Source organism: Erythranthe guttata, chromosome 5 (genome assembly GCF_056151865.1).
Source record: "Erythranthe guttata isolate IM_541 chromosome 5, IM_541, whole genome shotgun sequence".
Taxonomy (NCBI): Eukaryota; Viridiplantae; Streptophyta; class Magnoliopsida; order Lamiales; family Phrymaceae; genus Erythranthe; species Erythranthe guttata.
Window position 1 is genome coordinate 8,520,379 of NC_142537.1, and position 19,573 is coordinate 8,539,951.

Here is a 19,573-nt window from a genome sequence, read left to right on the forward strand (position 1 = left end):
TTTTTACACGAGCATTTTTAATTTTTTTTTTTTTTTATAAATTTTTTTTTGAATTATAAGATGCTCGTGCAAAAACATGCGAGCATTTCAACAGTGCTCGTGTGAAATCAGATGAGCACGGTTGAAATGCTCGCATGTTTTTGCACGAGCACAACAATTTAATTTTTTTTTATTTTTTATTTTTTATTTTTATTGGGTAGGAATAGTACAAAAGGTAAATAGTTATGGTAAAAAGGTAAAAAATCATGGTAAAAAAGTGTCTGAATGTTTAATTTAGTCTGCGTATATCATTACCCTTACATTATTTATGGTTAATTAAATAATATATTGAATTTTATCTTAAAAAGGGGATTTTTTTGGACTATACTACGGGCATCTGTAGTACCACTCCTAATTTGTTATTTTTGTCAGAACCTTAAAATATTGGGAGCGTTTGATAATTTTATCTCCTCTAGTGCTCTCCTCTAACATTCCCAAATGTGGCATGTGGCATGGGACTCTGAATTGGAATGCCCACGGCCCCACAGTTAATCCATGGTTGGGGAGTGCATGTGGAGCCCTTTTGATAATTATAATGTATTTTTGAAATGGCGTGCCAAACCAATCTGACTTTAATTATTTCTTTTTTCTTTTTTTTTTCTTTTTTGAAAAGTAATAATTAATTTCAACAATTATTTAATTATTTTATAATTTTAGAAATTACAAATTTAAATTTCGTTGATTTTAATATTAATAGTAAAAGATATGTTATATTTAAATTCATTAATATGGTAAAAAAAACTTATGTTTTAATTTTAATAATTAAATTTCACTATAATAATACAAGAAATATTTATTTTACAATTAAATTTTAATTTCGTAAATACGTTAATTTTAATTTATTTGATTATTCCACATATGTCTCTCATATTCATCACTTTTATTATAAGAAATGTCAAAATAAATTTTCATGAAATTTAATTTTACTAAATTCGATAACAATATTAAATATAATACGAACAATGTAAAAATAAAAGAACATTAAATCACAACTACAATTAGAAATACTCATAAGCAATTGATATTTAGACATCTTCTTCTCCGTAGATAGTACAAATTGCAGGGCGTATCGACGGAAAAGAAATTGCACGTGTCGAATGGACCAGAGAGGGTAGGGTTCCCCTACAAACCATTCGAGCTAAAATTGATTATTGTTATAAAATAATATATAATGTAATAAAAATGGTGACTAATATTTAATTAATGTAATCTTATAGGAAATTAATTTAATTAAATACAAAGATTCAAATTTAATTATATTATTATATTTACTTCCTTAATATTTTATTATTGTTTAAGATATTTGGACAAATTTTTAGGGAGTTTTAAATGTATCAGTAGAGAATTTTTTTGTAGGGAGTGTTAAATGTGTGTCCTACTTTTAAGGAGATAGTAAATTGAGTAGGTGGCATGTGGACCTCACTGTTTAGGGAGTGTTTTATAGGGGTTTCACTACAGGTACCCTAACTCTACACAATGTATATGAGGGGGTTTTGTCAAATAATCGCTTTTTACTAAGAACTTTTCCAGCCCACTCCTCATCGTGGGACTCATGCTTCCTCTTATCCTCGTGGTTGGAATTGTATTAGTGGATTTATTTTTTGGGAAAATTAGCAATAACCCCCTCATCTAGAAAATGTAGTTAAGGAAACACCCCCTTTCAAAAATAATTAGAGAAAACCCCATTAGCTAATATTCTACCCAAATGCTATTTTAATAATTCATAAACTACTCTTATTTAATTATATCTATTTTAACTGTAATTATATATCATCTTTTCCAAACCCGTTTTTTTTCCTCTACCATTTCTATCGTTTCTCTTCAATATTCAAATTTCATATCTCTCTCTCCCTCCGCCACCACCATGACCTAAATTACGAACAATTTCTGGAAATCCACAGCAAAGACTACGGCGACGACGCGGCGGAGGATCTTGCACTCGCGAAATTACCCCAAGTAGCGTTCCCTTACCCACAGTTTCTCGATTTTGCGAAGATTGCTTATGTGTCGCCGCAGGTTATGGATTTTTAATTTAATTTTGTTGCCTCTTTTTTGATATGACGTTTGTCATGAAGAAAATTGGGTTTGGGTGGCATTGTTTTGGTGGTTTTGATGGTGGTGGTATTGTTTGGGATGGTGGTACGGGTTGTAATTTACTTTATTTGTCATTAAAAACCGTCAGAATATGGAAGTGTGGTGGTGATGGTGTGGTGTGGCGGCGGCATGGTGACGCCGAGGAGCAGATCTAGGGTTTTTAGGTAGATCAGGCGGAACACGGCGCGGGTAGATAAATTCGCGCAGACTGGACCCTTAATCGACTATGTGTTTTTTGGGTGGTCGATTAAGTTAATTGACTATGCTCTGGTAGTCGATTAAAGTGTTAATCGACTGTTTTGATAGTCGATTAAGGTTACTTGATTTTATTTTTTTAATTGATTTTCGGATTCCTATTTGTATAAATCAATTACAATTTATGTATATTATTTATTATGTAAAAATAGTTGTGTTTTATTTTATTTTATAGTAGTCACTTTCTTAATCGACTATGATTATATCGTATAGACGATAAATATATCTGAGAGAAAGAAAAAAAGTTAAAAAACGAAAAAAAATTAAAATTTTAAAAATTTTAAAAAATTTAATAAAAAAAAAAGGTGATGAGGTGGCAGGAACATTAGTGATAATGTTGATGAGGTGGTAGAGCATAATTGGAAAAATTGGTGGTTGAAACTAGGAAGGGGCTTTTCTCAAATGGTGCAAAATAGTTTGAGCATTTCCCCATTAAAAAGAAGTATTGAAGAGGTTATATCAAAGAGGCCCAATTTTTTTTTTGATTGGAGTTGCTAGTATTCCTCAAGGGAATTAGAATTCCAAGTCTAAAGAAAGATGAAAAAAACGTGATTCTAATATTTGTACTTGTATAAGAGGGTAATTGCACATCAAAATGAACGGCCCAATGGCAAATCTATCTAGTCAAATCTCAACAAGCCATGAGTTCGAAACCAGGTGGTGTTCTGTTTCGAATATAGTTCTATTAATAAGATGAAAAGGACAACAAAGCCCTTACTTACTCGTGTGCACAAACGTCGTCAGTTAGGGTTAGCTTTTAGATTGATAAATTGATTGTCTGTGCAGAAAGGAGGGGAGGAATATTCAATTCAATTCAGATTTACATGAGAAAGTCAGTGCTGCAGCAGCAGCAGCAGCTGGAGAACAACAGTCTTCCCAGAAGAGACGATGCTGATGATGGAATATCCTCCGAGTCGGAATACTCGTTTAGCTTAACACGGGTTGCGGTGGCCCAGATTTGCCAATCGATGGGGTTTAAGGGGGCCCAAAAATCGGCCCTCGAAGCCCTAACCGACGTGGCAACCATGTACTTGAAAGCAATTGCCAAATTGGGGGCAGCATCCGCCAACTCCAACGGCAGCCGGACTCAATCTAACATCACTGACGTCATCGTTGCTCTCGAGGACTTGGGATCTGTGCAAGGTTTTGCCGGATCCTCCACAGTAAGAGAACGATCCTTGTACACGTCAGCCGTCATTAAGGATTTGATCAAGTTCGTCAACTACTCCGATGAAATCCCATTCGCCCGGCCCTTGCCGCTGCCGTGAACTAGTTTTTTCCCACGGCAAACTAGTAGTAAATTGCATTATGATGATGAGGGTGGTTCGAAGCACGTGCCGAGGTGGTTACCGGCTGTGCCAGTAGTGGTGGAGGTGGGGAAAAGGAAGCGGTGGTGGGGGTGTTTGGAGGAGGAGAGAGGAAACGAAATTGGGAGAATACGGTGGTGGAAAATGAGACGTCGTCCGTTATTAATAATAATGACATTGATATATCATCAGCAAAGAGGGCCAAAGTGAGATTCAAACTCGGATCGCGGCCGCCAGCTACTGGTGGTAATGTAGGGATTAGAAAAAGGTTTTTGTGCGACTGATTTTGATTCATTATCGAGATTCATACTCTCTCTCTCTCTCTCAATTTTCAGCATGCATCATCATCATCTTGATCCGAAGCCAAACACTCTTTAACATAACCTGTGAATACTGATGTTATTATAATTATTATTCTATAACTTTGTCCTGCTTAATAAATCCCTTGCTTTAAAAGATTTGTTAATGGAGAATCAACACAGCACATACATGATCACCATATGAATTGGCAGTCAAGAAATTTAGTTTCCAGAGTTAAAACCCCTGTCCTTGTATTCTGAAATAAATGTAGCACAGAAAACACGGTTTTCACAATTGCTTACGGAGATGAAAGTCAGTGATGCCTGAGGCTGAGCAGCTGAATATCGAAGATGATTGATTATCCATAGTATGGTTGGTTGAGCCTTCTTCTCCATTGGCTAGACAGAGGTGTTGGATTGAATATTGTAGTGAATAGCCTCTGTCTCTCAAAAAACTGCAAACCAACCACACATTAACTAATTAATATATATAGAGACTCCCAACATAACTCACTAATCTCAATTCTCAACAAACTTCCCTCCTTATTTCATTGCTCAAATTCGTAGATTACAAGTAATAGGGCATAAACAATTTAACATGAGAGAGAGATCCTAGAAAATTACATACATTAGGTGGGATGTATTTTGATATCCTTGAGGGATAACAACTCTGCGAATGCCACCTACTTTCATCCATCAAAAATGAAACATGAGAGAGAGAGAGAGAGAGAGAGAGAGAGAGAGAGAGAGAGAGAGAGAGAGAGAGAGAGATGAGAGAGAGAGAGAGAGAGAGAGAGAGAGAGAGAGAGAGAGAGAGAGAGGAACAGGTTCTCCATTTTCATCTTTATGATCATAAGTGGAATCAAAGCGCCATCCTTGATTGCTTTGCTGCCAATCTTCCATACTAATGTATTATAACCTTTGTTTACCCACCCCATAAACCAAACCAACATCAATAAATTACTTCAAATGCAAAGAATAGATTAAAAAACAATTAGTAACGAGGGAGGTGGTTGAATAAACCTTGTCGCCGTTCAAGGGAGTTTCCCCATCGCCGATTCGAAATCTGAAACACCACCAGAATTTGGGATATCAACAAAATCTGAAACACCGGCGGGGGGCTTGGACCAACTGTAATTTCTACCAAAATTGGATAATCCGATTCCGGAGGAAAAGCTGATTGCAAAGAGACAGAACTCTTCTACTGCTTGTTAGAGGTGTCGCCGCTGCCGTGGTTATCAAAACCAGACCGGACCAGGCGGTCCGACCGGGAACCGGCAACTTTGTGATCTGGGTCAACATCAAAAACCGTAAAAATCAAACCCGGGGTCAATAAGCAAAAAATCAAGTTCACACCCCGAAACGGGTTAACGAACCGGGTTTTAGCCTATAATGGCGGTAGTGTTGGAATAAATTGAATAAATGTGAATTCAATATTGGAATTAGTGGCAATTCAATATTGGAAGAAGTGGGCATTCATGTTAGAAGAAGTGGGCATTCATGTTGGAATAAGTGGAGGATTGAATAAATGTGAATTCGAAGCACTATTGTCTAGATGTATAGACAATTGTCTTTTGATTTTCCTAAGTATTAAATTAGAATTAAAAGAGTTGTTAGTCTATGAGTTATTTTGTAATTTACTAGTAGATTAATGTACTCATCACTATAAATATGGAGTGCTAGAGATCATTGTAAGCAAGACAAGAGAAACAAAAAGAGAAGTAATTTTTCCATCCACAAAAACACTTATATTTTACTTTCTCTACTCAAAAATATTATTTTTTCAAGTCTTCACAAAATCACTAAAATCCAAATTCGGGATTAATCATTTTTATCCTATCCTGGTGCCTACAAATTGGCATCAGAGCCATCTTAAAAATGTCCACCAACCTTGCTACTCTTATCCCTCGTTTCAATGGAGAAAAATTCGATTATTGGAGTAATCTTATGAAGCTTTGTCTTGAATCTCAAGACATTTGGAGCGTTGTTGAAGACGGTGTTCAGACTCCCGAAAATGAGGATCAATTGACGAATGCACAAAGGCAAACTTTGAGAACCGAAAGGCAAAAAGATCGAAAAGCTCTTTTCCAAATATATCAAGCCATCGAAGTTCCCGTCTATGAAAGACTAACCAAGGCGAGTAGTTCCATGGAGGCATGGGAAATTCTACAAACAACCTATGCCGGGAAAAATGAAGTAAAGAAGGTTCGTTTGCAATCTTTGAGGGCTGAATTCGAAACATTGGAGATGAAAGAAAACGAAAAAATTGTTGAATATTTTACAAGAATGACCTCTCTTGTAAATCAAATGGCGACAAATGGCGAAGTCATGGAAACCCAAAGGGTTGTCGAAAAAATTATGCGAAGCTTGCCAGTGAAATTTGATCATGTTGTTGTGGCTATCGAAGAGTCACGAGATCTCTCATCAATGGCGATGGAGAGTCTACAAGGACGATTGGAGGCACACGAAGCAAGGATCCTTCAAAGAAATCCTCAAATTTCTTCTCCGGATCAAGCATTAAAATCCCAAGTTACATTCACGGGAGGCCGTGGCTCGTTCCGTGGACGTGGCCGAGGTCGTGGCCAAATAAGAGGAGGAATAAACTCTTACAACAATTACCGTGGACAAGTCAAATCAAATGATGAGGCGAAAGAGGAGGAGAAATATTTTCCGAACAATTTTCAAAGAGGAAGAGGCCGAGGACGAGGATCATATAAAGGTACAACGCCTTACGTTGAGTGTCATTATTGTCATAAACCGGGACACAAAATCAATGATTGTTGGGAAAAACATCCAGAAAAAAGGCAAGAAGTTGGTTATTTGCATGAAAATAAAGTCGAAAATATGGAGACTTTATTGATTGCATCTAACGGTAGCTTTGAAAATACTTGGTATTTGGATAGTGGTGCGAGCAAGCACATGACGGGGAATAAAAAATTATTCTCAAATCTTGTCGAAGCTAGCCATGAGACAGTTACGCTTGGAGATGGATACACCTACGCATTAGAAGGTGTTGGAGAAATTGTCTTCAAAACAAAATCCGGAAAAGTCGAAACAATGTCCGAGGTTTACTATGTACCTAACTTGGCAAGTAATTTGCTAAGTGTTGGTCACTTGATGAGGAAAGGTTTCAACATGTTTTTCGACGACTTCACTTGCGTTTTGAAAAAGAAGGATCAACACATTGCAAATATCGGTATGACCGGAAATAATATATTTCCGATCAAACTTAATAATTTTGAAGCCTCTTGCCATTTAACTATGAAGGACGACGTTTCAAAGTTGTGGCATGACCGGTTCGGGCATCTTAATTTCCAAAGTTTGAAGGAGTTGTCAAACAAGGAAATTGTTCAAGGATTGTCGAACATTAAAGCCATGGACGAAATTTGTGAAGAATGCCAATTGGGGAAGCAACACCGAGAGCCATTTCCTTCCAAGTCAAACTGGAAATCAAAGTCACCATTGGAGCTCATTCATAGTGACCTTTGTGGACCATTTCAAGTTCCCTCTTTCGGTGGTAATCGCTATTTCTTGTTATTTATTGATGATTTTACAAGAAAAGTTTGTGCTTATTTTGTGAAAGAAAAATCCGAAACTCTTTCATGCTTCAAAGATTTTAAAATCCAAGGTGAGAAATTTTTCGGTTTCGAAATAAAAAATTTGAGGAGTGATCGTGGTGGAGAATATTTATCTTCTTTATTTGAAGAATTTTGTCGAATCCATGGGATTAGACATGAATTGACGGCCCGGTATACACCGCAACAAAATGGCATGGCGGAGCGAAAGAATCGAACAATCATGGATATGGTTCGGTGTATGTTGAAAAACAAGAATATTCCATCGGAGTTTTGGGCTGAAGCGGTCGCTTGTGCCGTTTATTTGATCAACCGATCACCGACGAAGAGCTTGGAGAATTCTACTCCAAATGAGGTGTGGTATGGTAAGAAGCCAAATGTTAGTCACCTTAAAACATTTGGTTGTCTTGCATATTCACATATTCCAAATGCTATGAGGACCAAGCTTGACGATAAAGCTGAATAATGCATTTTCATTGTGTATAGTGAGAGGTCAAAAGCTGACAAGCTTTACAATCCTCAAACGAAAAAAATTGTGATAAGTCGGGATGTTCGTTTTGATGAAAAAGCCTCTTATGATTTTTCAAAAAATTCAGAATCATTAACTTGGCCGACCCTTGGAGACGAAGAAGGCGATTCTCAAGCAATGCAATCAAATGATGGTGAAAATGAGTCTCTGCAAAATTCACCATCTCCCCCGCCAAGAAAAACAAGGAGTTTGAGAGAACTCTATGATGAAACGGAGGAGGTGAATGCAATAAATTCTATTTTCTTTGCATTCTTTGCCGGGGAGGATCCAATCTCTTTTGAATAAGCCTCAAAAGAAGAAAAGTGGAATCGAGCGATGAAAGAAGAGATCAAGGCGATTGAAAAAAATGAAACTTGGGAGCTCACACCTTTACCTTCACACAAATCTCCTATTGGTGTGAAATGGGTGTTCAAAACAAAAACCAATCTTGATGGTTCCATCAACAAATACAAGGCACGGCTTGTTGCAAAAGGATACAAGCAAAAAGAAGGAGAAGACTTCAATGAGGTATTTGCTTCCGTTTCAAGGCTTGATACAATTCGTTTAATTATCTCTCTTGCGGCTCAAAATGGTTGGAAGTTGTATCAAATGTATGTCAAATCAGCGTTCTTGAACGGATTTCTTCAAGAAGAAATTTATCTTCAGCAACCTCCCGGATTTATTAAAAAAGGCGAGGAAGAAAAGATGTACAAACTCAAGAAAGCTCTCTATGGCTTGAAGCAATCACCCCGTGCATGGTATGATCGAATTAATGATTATTTCATTAAATTTGGTTTTGATCGTTGTCCTTTTGAGCATACTCTTTACATCAAAAGGAATTCTAACGGCGATTTTATGGTGGTGAGTCTTTATGTTGATGATTTAATCTTCACGGGTGAGGATTTTGAGATGTTGGCGGAATTCAAAGCTTCTATGATGAAGGAGTTTGAAATGACCGATCTAGGTGAATTGCATCATTTTCTTGGAATTAATGTGGAACAATCAAAAGGAGGGATTTTTATTTCTCAAGAAAAATATGCAAAAGAAATTTTGAAAAAGTTCAAAATGGAGAATTCAAATCCGGTGTCAACTCCTTGCTTCACGGGCTTAAAATTAAGCAAAGAAGGTGAAGGAAAATTGGTGAACACAACTATGTTTCGAAGCTTAATTGGAAATTTGATGTATCTTACACCCACTCGTCCCGATATCATGTTTGGTGTAAGTTTGATTAGCAGGTTTATGGAGAAGCCATATTCGAATCATTGGGAGGCGGCAAAAAGAATTCTTCGATATGTCAAAGGAATCATTGATTATGGTATTTTTTATGAAAAAAATATTTCTGTTAAACTTGTGGGTTTTACAGATAGTGATCTTGGTGGAAGCGTGGATGATTCTAAAAGTACTTCCGGTTATGTTTTTAATCTTGGAAGTGGAGCAATTTCTTGGAGTTCGAAAAAAAACCAATCGTGGCCCTTTCTACAACCGAAGCGGAGTACATCGCGGCTTCTTCCGCCGGATGTCAAATTGTGTGGTTGAGAGGAATTCTCGAAACCTTGAGTTTCAAGCAAGATGGGCCTACAATTCTCTTTTGTGATAATAGCTCGGCTATTTCTATCTCGAAAGATCCAGTTCTTCATGGAAGAACAAAACACATTCGACTTCGTTTCCATTTCTTAAGGGAACTTGTTCATGAGGGTGAACTCAATCTTGAGTATTGCAAAAGTGAAGAACAACTTGCCGATATTTTCACTAAGCCACTTGGAGGTCCCGTTTTCTCGAAAAATGTTGAAGGTTTGGGAATCAAAAGCAAATTCAATTTACGGGAGGCAATGTTGGAATAAATTGAATAAATGTGAATTCAATAGTGGAATTAGTGGCAATTCAATATTGGAAGAAGTGGGCATTCATGTTGGAAGAAGTGGGCATTCATGTTGGAATAAGTGGAGGATTAAATAAATGTGAATTTGAAGCACTATTGTCTAGATGTATAGACAATTGTCTTTTGATTTTCCTAAGTATTAAATTAGAATTAAAAGAGTTGTTAGTCTATGAGTTATTTTATAATTTATTAGTAGATTAATGTACTCCTCACTATAAATATGGAGTGCTAGAGATCATTGTAAGCAACACAAGAAAAAAAAAAAAAAGTAATTTTTCCATCCACAAAAACACTTATATTTTACTTTCTCTACTCAAAAATATTATTTTTTCAAGTTTTCACAAAATCACTAAAATCCAAATTTGCGATTAATCATTTTTATCCTATTCTGGTGCCTACAGGTAGGTTGCTGGATTTGGACGGGGGATTTCTGAGGGTGGTCAGATCTGTGTGTTATGAACAAATAGGAGTTGTGGATGGCTAGATCTATGGACTGAAGAAAAAAAAACTAAGAAAAGGAAATAGAAGAAGTGATGCGTGAAGATGGATGAAAAATGAAAAGAAGTAAAACTGGATGTGGAAAATGATGTTTTGTGAAGTTAAGGGCCCTTTTGGTTGGGCAGCTTATACTTGTAGGATACGTATTTGTATGCATCATATATTTGTAGGGTTTAGGTGAACTAATTGAGATTTTACTTTGTTCTTGAGCGGAGATGAGTGATTTTGTTTTTTCGTGTGTATTTGTTAGTTCAGTTGTTTTATGAAGAAAAATCATTTATTTTATGTTGTTAATTCAGCTTGTTTTGTTGTACTTTCTTAGTAGAAATTTCAAATTGTTGTTGTTGATAGAGTTAATGTTAACAAACTGTGCTAAAAAATCAATCTTTAAAGTTATAGATGAATGTGCGCACACAAATAGCTTTTGAAGATTCGCAATATTTGAAGCTCAATAAACTAATGGATTATATGCCTTTACTTTAGCTTTAACGGTGTCGGGTGTATTGGATTATATGTTTGTAAGTTTACTTGTGTTGAGTGTTCTGGTGGTTTGTTGACTGGTTTCTGAGTGTTCTCGTTTGTATATTTATATATTTATTCTGTTTCAATATGTTACTGATGATGGGTCTTTCGCTCGCTAACTAATTCGCTTTTTTGCTTAATATTTTTCTTGAAAACATTAGATATTTTGAGTCTGGGGTCGACTATATTTCCTATCGCGGTGCTGATGTTATAGACGTTTCATGACATTAAGGAGTATTAACATGTGTTAATCTTATCTATTACATTACTTGATATGACTATGACATTAAGGGGTAATTTGCTTACATCTAAGTGTCAATAAAAAATTTCCTCAAAAAAAAAAAAAACAGATGGACTTATTTGTAAAGACCCCTAAAAAATAAATATATTATATTATATATATATATATATATATATATATATATATATATATATATATATATATATATATATATATATATATATATATATATATATATATATATATATATATATATATATATATAACTTACGGTACTTTAATATATTAAGTTAGAAGGGGACTAATCTGAAAATAAGTAAAGGGTAAACTACACCCACACCCCTGAGGTATGCTTAAATAACTTTAAGGTCCCTGTGGTATCGATAATTACACTCACCCCTGAAACGTAGTTAGAAACTCTAATGGGATAATGCATTGGATACGTTATTCTGATAGCGTTCTAAGGGACTATTGGTTTCAGGAAGTGGTCGAGACAACAAAGAGCTATGGGTGATTTAAGAAATGTTGGGGGAGACATGTCACCCCCTAAGTCTATGTTGTCTCCACCACTAGCTAAAAGTAATAGTCCGTTAGAACCCTATCGGAATACGTATCCAATGTATTATCTCATTAGAGTTTCTAACTACGTTTCAGGGTGGTGAGTGTAATTATCGATACCACAGGGACCTTAAAATTATTTAAGCATACCTCAGAGGTGTGGGTGTAATTTACCCTTTACTTACTTTCAGATTAGTCCCCTTCTAACTTAATATATTAAAGTACCCTAAGTTATTATATATATATATATATATATATATATATATATATATATATATATATATATATATATTTTAGGGGTCTTTACAAATAAGCCCATCAATGGGTACTTATTCATAAAGAGATCTAGACAAAAAACTCATTTACCAATAAGTCCACACATGGTCCAGATTTTTGTAAAGGACTAAAATAACCATTCATACTTTAATATGTTCCAATTTCATCCTTAACTTTATTTAACCTCAATTTGACCCCAAATTACACAAATTATTCAATTTCGACCCAAACAAAAAAATTTCAAAAAAAAAAAATTTCAAAAAAATTTTTTTCCCGACGGATTCCGGCGTTGCCTTTTCATTTTTTTTTTTTTATTTATTATTTTTTTTCTTCCGGATTTTTTCGCCGGTCTCCGCCGTTGACTTTTTCGATTTTTTTTTTTCTTCCGGATTTTTTTCGCCGATTTCCGGCGTTGACTTTTCAAAAAAGAAAAGAAAAAAAAAAGTCAACGCCGGAAACCGGCGAAAAAATCCGAAAGAAAAGAAAAACAAAAAAAAATTGAAAAGTCAACGCCGGAATCAGGCGGTAAAAAAAAAATTGAAAAAAAAAAGTTTTGGGTCTAAATTGAATAATTTGTGAAATTTGGGGTCAAATTGATATCAAATTAAGTTAAGGATGAAATTGGAGCATATTAAAGTATGCTCAAAAAAGTCAAAATTGAATTCTTGTGGTCAAAATTGGATTTTTGTGGACAAAATTAATTAAACTGGGGTTACAATTAAGAATTATGTATAAAGGGTTGAGGGTAATATTGGCATATACATGAATGTTTCCTTTATTTATAATAAATATTAAAAGGATGGGCTTATTGGTGAAAGAGATATAGCCCATAAACCTAGAATAATAAAGATGTTTGGTTGGGGACTTATGCACAAAAACCCCTATTTTTTAATCCAAAGGTGTGCACATGGCCGGTTCTGACGGGAGGCGAAGTAGGCGGTCGCCTAGGGCCCCCATTTTTTTACGAAAATTTGGGGCCCCCAAATTATTTTATTTACACTTTATATACCAGTACTTATTTTTTTTTAAATATTATATATAATATTTGGAATATCGGTTCTAAAATAAATTTAAGCTAAATGATCAATAGATATTTTTGCAATTTTCTTAACTTTGGGGCCCCTAAATATTAAATTTATAATGTCTTAATTACTTATTTTTGTTCTAAAATAAGAATCAATATTCATTAGTGTATTCAAGTTTATAAATATTTATGAAGTCTATTTGGTATAAAGATTATCTTCCGAGTAAGTGAACCAACAAATCATATTGTTAATTTTTTTATTTTTTTTCCACATTTTTAGCTACTTTATATTCATATATTCATACATTTCAAAAATTATTTCAGGGGCACCACCCCCGAACCTCCATAATCTTTTATTTCATCATTTTTAGAAAATATTATTTATATTTTTTTAATACATTCAATTTCAAACACCCATTAATAAAAAAAAAAATGGTTTATCAAATAGAGACCCCTGTTTTCAGTTGTTCTTTAAAACCTCGCATAGGGCCCCGGAATTCTCAGGAACGGGTCTGGGTGTGCAAGTGCACATCCTAGAACCATAATAGATTCGTTGTGTACCAAGTGGAAAAATTCCAGTCGGTGGAACTGGAAGTCTGTCATGTCTGTTAAGCTCTCCGAGACAACCTAGGACCCAACACCCAACCAACTGTACCATCACCTCCTGCCACGTGTCATACAAATTCGTGAGGCTTCACAGCTACAAGATCGAAAACCTGGCAATTTAAAAGGAAAAGAGGACGATAATTTACAACACCTGTTTTCTTATAAAAAAATAATGCATTTATATTTGTTGATCCGAGTACGAAGGCAAACAATCCGACTTGTTGCCAATTACTATAACAATGTTAACAATATAAGATCTTCATATAATTAAAACCCGCAAAAGAAAAATCATTAGTCCGGGAAATTGAAATTTAATTTCAGAGTTCGAACTTAGTTCTTCGTTAATCGGGAGATAAAAAGAGACTGGCATTTGTTTATCGTTTTACAATAGTTAAAAATACAAATAATTAGTGCTTGGGAAAAGTTTTCAAATTAATTAAGAGGAATTAAACTAAAACAATTCACATTTTAACATCACACGGTCTTTTTATGTGATGTTAGCCATAATCTTTTTCGGCGGCACATGACTTTTTGACAGATCTTTAATAATCTCCAACTCCTTTTGAAATAATGGACTCAACCCATGCTCAGATGTATATGTTGGAAAATGATTATGCTTCCCATATAATATTATGAGCTCTCATCTGTCATCCAACTGTTTCACTCCCACAACCTGAAAACCACAATGGATTTTATTGCTACCAGTCCATCTTCTCGGGCGTGCAGTTGGTTAGTTGATGGTGTATCTCCTTTCGCCCCAAATAGGTCACAAGTCAGGTACGTTTTATTTTTAGGGTCACTTCTTTTAGCCAACTTTATAAGAAGATTTGTAGCAACGGACCTCGCCCAATCTACCAGCTCGTCATTGGAGTCAAACAATTGAGTAGTCGTAAAATAATCAGTATGATCGACTTCAACTTCAGCCGTATAGTGTTGGTTTTCCTGAAAAAAGAGTAAAAAAAATTAATAACAAAAATAAAAAGCAAAAAAAAACGGGGGGGGGGGGGGGGTGCCCAAGCCGGGCGCCTGAAGCAGTTACACACGTCCGGTTTGGGCGTGGGACTGGGGTTTTGCACGCCCAACTTGGGCGTGTAAAACAGCTTCGGGCGTCGGGTTGGGCGTTTGCCCGTTATGTCCAGATTTTTCGAACGAAATGACAAAAATTTTGATTCGTTATGATGTGTATCTCGATCTTCATCCGATGAGCTCATTTGTGTTCGTATATCACTTCAACAAAAATGATGTTATGCCAAATTGGCTTCTATTGTAAATAAGAAAGGTTTTTTCTAGAGAGATAGGTAATTAGATTTGAACTACAAATAACAATTTTTAAACCTAAAAAGTAAGTCCCCATAAATAATCATTGAAAAACTAGATAACACAGTTGTCTTACATTTACTAGACCATTTCATTTATAAAATTAGATACTAGACCATTTCATTTGTAAAATTCATATTGGGCCTGAGGTAACATTGTGTGTATATTGGGCCTTAAAGTATGTATGGCTTTATTTGGGTGGCAACCAAAAATAATTAAAAATACCCAAAAATAATTGAAAACGCCGTCTGTGGGAATCGAACCCACGACCACGTGGTTAAAAGCCACGCGCTCTACCAGCTGAGCTAAGACGGCTGATTGATAAAATAACCTTTACATACTATGTAACGTAATGTGACTATTAACGGGATATATATATATATATATATATATATATATATATATATAAAAGTGATAATAATGTTGGGGTGGGGAATATATAAATCGTGTAAGTTGACAGGGCCATTTTGAATTTGTCAAAATCATTCTTTTCCATATTCCAAAAAGCAGTGGCTGTAATATTCGTTTATCATCATTTTTGCCAAGTGAAGCCAGAAATCATATTCCCCACAACGTTTACGTGTCGTGTCATCCACCTTTAATTCATAATATATATATTAGGGCCAAGAAAATACCAATTTATATATGAATATATATCCTCAATTCATATGATCAGTTGATTTTATTAATTTATCTAGTGGTTTGCTGATCAGGGTTGAAATAATTAATGGGTACCAATAACATGAGTAGTCCACACCATGCAGGAAATCCTTCACTAGAATTCAAGGTATAACACTGTACAGTAGATCAATGATATATAATTCATGATCCGTGCACGTACGAGCGACGAATGATTCTTTTTGGCATGAATTCATCTATACTTGACATATATAATATATAAATCCATGCATGTTCTGTTTTGTGCAGGTAGATGATGAGACGAAGCGGATGATAATCCCAGCAAGGCATCTTAACATTGTTTGGGGCAATGACACCCGGTACTGGAACGTACCCATAGATGAGTGAGTGATTGATCTATAAATTAAATTAAATTAAATATATATGAATTAATTTGATGATACATATTAAATTAATAATGGGAATGAATGAATGAATGCAGGGGAAGTGCAGTAGAATTGAACCAAGTATGCTGGCTAGAGGTAACAGGGTGCGTAGAGAAAACGAGTCCAGAAAAGATATATGAAGTGGGGTTTGAAGTGTCACTAGGGGCAGATGCTTTCGGGTGGGGGAGCTCACCTCTGTACGTGATGGTTAAGAGAGGGAAAGACGGCAAATTTGAGTGGACCAAGTATTCTATGCAGGATCATCACCAATCTCATGATCATCACATATCTCTTACAGCAAAGCTCATGTCGTCATCGTCCGAGAAGCAGCAGCAGCAGCAGCACAAAGAAGATGATGATATTATTAATAATGCAGCAGCAGCAGCAGCAGATGAGAAGATTTACTTTGGTCTGTATGAAGTGTGGAGTGGCAAGTGGAAGGGTGGACTCAAAATTCACCATGCTTTTGTACATGAATTACCTCCTTAACCACCACCACCACTAATTGAATTGATCGTACGCCCAATTTCTACTACTACTGCTGCTGCCAGCCGGCTCCTTATTTTGTATCAATTAATTAGTTAATTCCAAGAGCTTGTTTACTTATATATTGATCATGCATATATGCACATGCTAGATTGCTAGTATATATAGTACTAGCTTGAATATTATATATATATTTCTCTTATTAATGATTAATAATAAAGTTGTACGTTCTGCACTCCCGGCCATGATTATTGTATTTGTTGGTGATGATAAGAAAAAAGAATGACCGATGTGGTTTCCTGATCGATCAAGAGTGTGAATTAATTGTGATCAGAAAAGAGGAAAAAGGTATCTCCTTTAATTATTATATTCTCGCCTCGCTCAATTCACCACGCAAGCTATGGGATAAAATTCTTACCTTTATTTAAGATTACTTTCTTCATTTTCCAATTACAAAATTATTATTCCTAATTAGATCGTCCCAAACTAACCCCAGTGACTAAATTATGCTCTAAGACTTAACAATAATGTAATATTGTATAGTCAGTAGTCATCTCATCACCATCATCATCATTGATGGAGCAAAATTTGCACCTTCAGGGCCCTTTTTCGAACCCTAGTACTCCCTTTACCGCCATAAAAGCTCACATATTGTCAGGAATATGACCAACGGAGACAAACAAAACGACTGGAAATTAGTAAAAAGAGAAAGAACTTGAGAGAAAGTATAAAATTATTGTTGTAAATAGTATGGAATGTGTGGTTTCCTAACATAACCACTTGATGGTTTTCAACCTCCCACTAGTGTAAACTTCCCACACCTTAGTCCCATGATGTGTGCAGGAAATAACTTCCATGGAACTTCCATTTGTAACTCCTCCTTGTAACTTCCAGTGGCTTACACCTATATTAATGAGAAAAACTCCCTCCCCATGGATACCCACAATTTTCTCTCTACGGATTCTTGTTCTTTGCATTCTCTCATTCGCTCTCCATTATCGTTATTATGTTCTTATGTATTTCCACAAACACAAACCAAAGAGCTAGATAAATAGGTCATTTTACAACACGTTATCAGCACGAAGTGCCCGTCGTTATTGTGGAAAGACAATTGTTCGTGGGGCGAGGATACTCAAAGAATTTGCGGTGCTCGAGGAAAGGTAATTGTTCGTGGGAAAAGGTTACTTGGAGAACTTGTGATGCGGGTTATATGTGAAACGGTAATCTCGGAAAAATATATTAATACCCTTAGTAATATTTGGATTTAAGCACCTCAAAGAAACTTTAATCTCCTTGCAATGTTGATTTCGTAAGAGATGCATGATAGATCTATTTAATGGCATGAAATACGTGAATAAACTTTATTTTCAAGTCATTACTTAATTTATACCGTGGATAATTTGAATATATGATCTGATTGGTAATCTTTATTCTATAATGTGATTAAAATGTCTTGTTATTTCATATAATAATTGTTCTGAGCATGTGAAATGCTATCTTATTATTCGGCAAAAGTATTACATGTTCAAGTATGAAACATTGTCATGAATTTTGCCGTCTCAATCATGCTATATGATTCTATGTATTTTGCTATATATGATGATTCAATGTTAGAGATTCAAAGTGATGAAATCTGGTATATATTCTTTTGTCTCATGCTCTTAACGTATTATCACTATATGCTCTTAACGTATTATCACTCATGCCTAATGTGATTGTATGAATTCCGCATTATGGATATGATTAGTTAATTGGTAATTAACTATCTCAGTCATTTCAAATTGGTTCATGGAATTTTTATGAGTTATAATACATGATAATTATGATTTATATCATGACAAGTTATACGGTTTTGGTTATCTTTTATACCAATATTATAGCATACTATATGTCTTTAATGTTTGGCAAATTTTCATTGTCTTAATTACATGAAAACTTTGGTCTATCTCTAATGGAGAATTTTATTCAATTGATCCATTATTTATCTGCCATATGTAATTTTGTGATACAAAAATGGTAAGCAATATTTCGTTTGTCGTTATGATTTATCGTATGAAATCCATGAATGTGTATGAATATATGGTGTATGAATTATTAGACAGGAAGTTCTAATATGTGCAAAATATTCATGAAATTGTTATGGAGGTTACATTCCCATAAAACAATAATACTCTTTATTCTATTTGATTTGAGATGAAACACATGAGCAAACTCGAGTTTACCCAACTTAATGTATTTGGTGAAAGTTTTTTTTGGTTGGAGAATGGATGTTAAGATCCATAAGCTTAGTGAGCAATTGAGAATGGTTGTTTTCGAGTATAATTTATTAGGTAAATAAAGCCCAGAAGGCTGAGACTATGTTTCTGATTACGAGATAATTAGATGAAATCCTTCGTTTGGAATATTCATCGAACGAGGGTCCTCATAAAGAATGGGATACCCTGACTAGTCGTTTTGATTATCAAAAGACAATACGCTTGCTTGAAGCAAGGAGCAAATGTTCATAAACGATTTGTATATGACCTTTAAAATTCGAATAGAGCTCAAAATCAGAACATAAATATATGTTTTATATATAGTGGATCTAAGAATTGGTCGCGCACCTGAAGTGCGAGGAACATTGGGGTTGGGTATGCAAATAATAATGCACCAACATCGACTGATTTGGTAGATGTTAATATCTCGGGAGGCCGTTACTCAACTCCCATACTTGGGCACATCTGACCAAATGATCCAGGTTGGGATATGATTGAAGTGTTGATTTCATGAAATATGCATTATGGTCATTTATGCTCTAGCTATTAGTGTATAGAATTTCAATCATCGCATTTCATATGCTCATGTTATGAATTGTATTCGTATGTGGATCATGTTTAGTTTATGCTCTGGACCATATGTTTATGTCACTATGTGTTCTAAGTTAATTATTATGTTATTCAGTGGTGTTTGCTTGATGAATTTACTTAGTACCTAAAGTACTGAATATATGTGATTAGATTTATATAACTCTCTAGACATGACATGT

General features: G+C 35.1%; 2 protein-coding genes and 1 non-coding gene across 3 annotated transcripts; 2 read left to right on the plus strand and 1 right to left on the minus strand.

Annotated features, from left to right (window-relative positions):
- The first annotated feature begins 3,201 nt into the window (after positions 1–3,201).
- Positions 3,202–4,016, plus strand: LOC105954137 (transcription initiation factor TFIID subunit 8). The gene is given in 1 exon segment (XM_012977811.2): positions 3,202–4,016. A coding segment is annotated over 1 exon segment (693 nt). The 5' UTR covers positions 3,202–3,212; the 3' UTR covers positions 3,906–4,016.
- An 11,224-nt stretch (positions 4,017–15,240) lies between these two features.
- On the minus strand, positions 15,241–15,313 carry TRNAK-UUU (transfer RNA lysine (anticodon UUU)). The gene has a single exon. It is a non-coding gene; the product is annotated as a tRNA-Lys (tRNA).
- Positions 15,314–15,558: 245 nt separating this feature from the next.
- On the plus strand, positions 15,559–16,686 carry LOC105954149 (protein PHLOEM PROTEIN 2-LIKE A9). The gene is made up of 3 exons (XM_088818766.1): positions 15,559–15,785; positions 15,926–16,020; positions 16,119–16,686. The coding sequence occupies exons 1-3, from the start codon at positions 15,726–15,728 to the stop codon at positions 16,549–16,551; spliced, it is 588 nt and encodes a 195-aa protein (XP_088674892.1). The 5' UTR covers positions 15,559–15,725; the 3' UTR covers positions 16,552–16,686.
- The last annotated feature ends 2,887 nt before the right edge of the window (positions 16,687–19,573 follow it).

Excerpts from the sequence above, each read along its gene's own strand:
- LOC105954149 (XM_088818766.1), top strand. The coding sequence starts at position 15,726 with ATGGGTACCAATAACATGAGTAGTCCACACCATGCAGGAAATCCTTCA. Across the intron at positions 15,786-15,925 it reads ATCCTTCACTAGAATTCAAG|GTAGATGATGAGACGAAGCG; the intron begins GTATAACACTGT and ends TGTTTTGTGCAG. Across the intron at positions 16,021-16,118 it reads TGGAACGTACCCATAGATGA|GGGAAGTGCAGTAGAATTGA; the intron begins GTGAGTGATTGA and ends GAATGAATGCAG.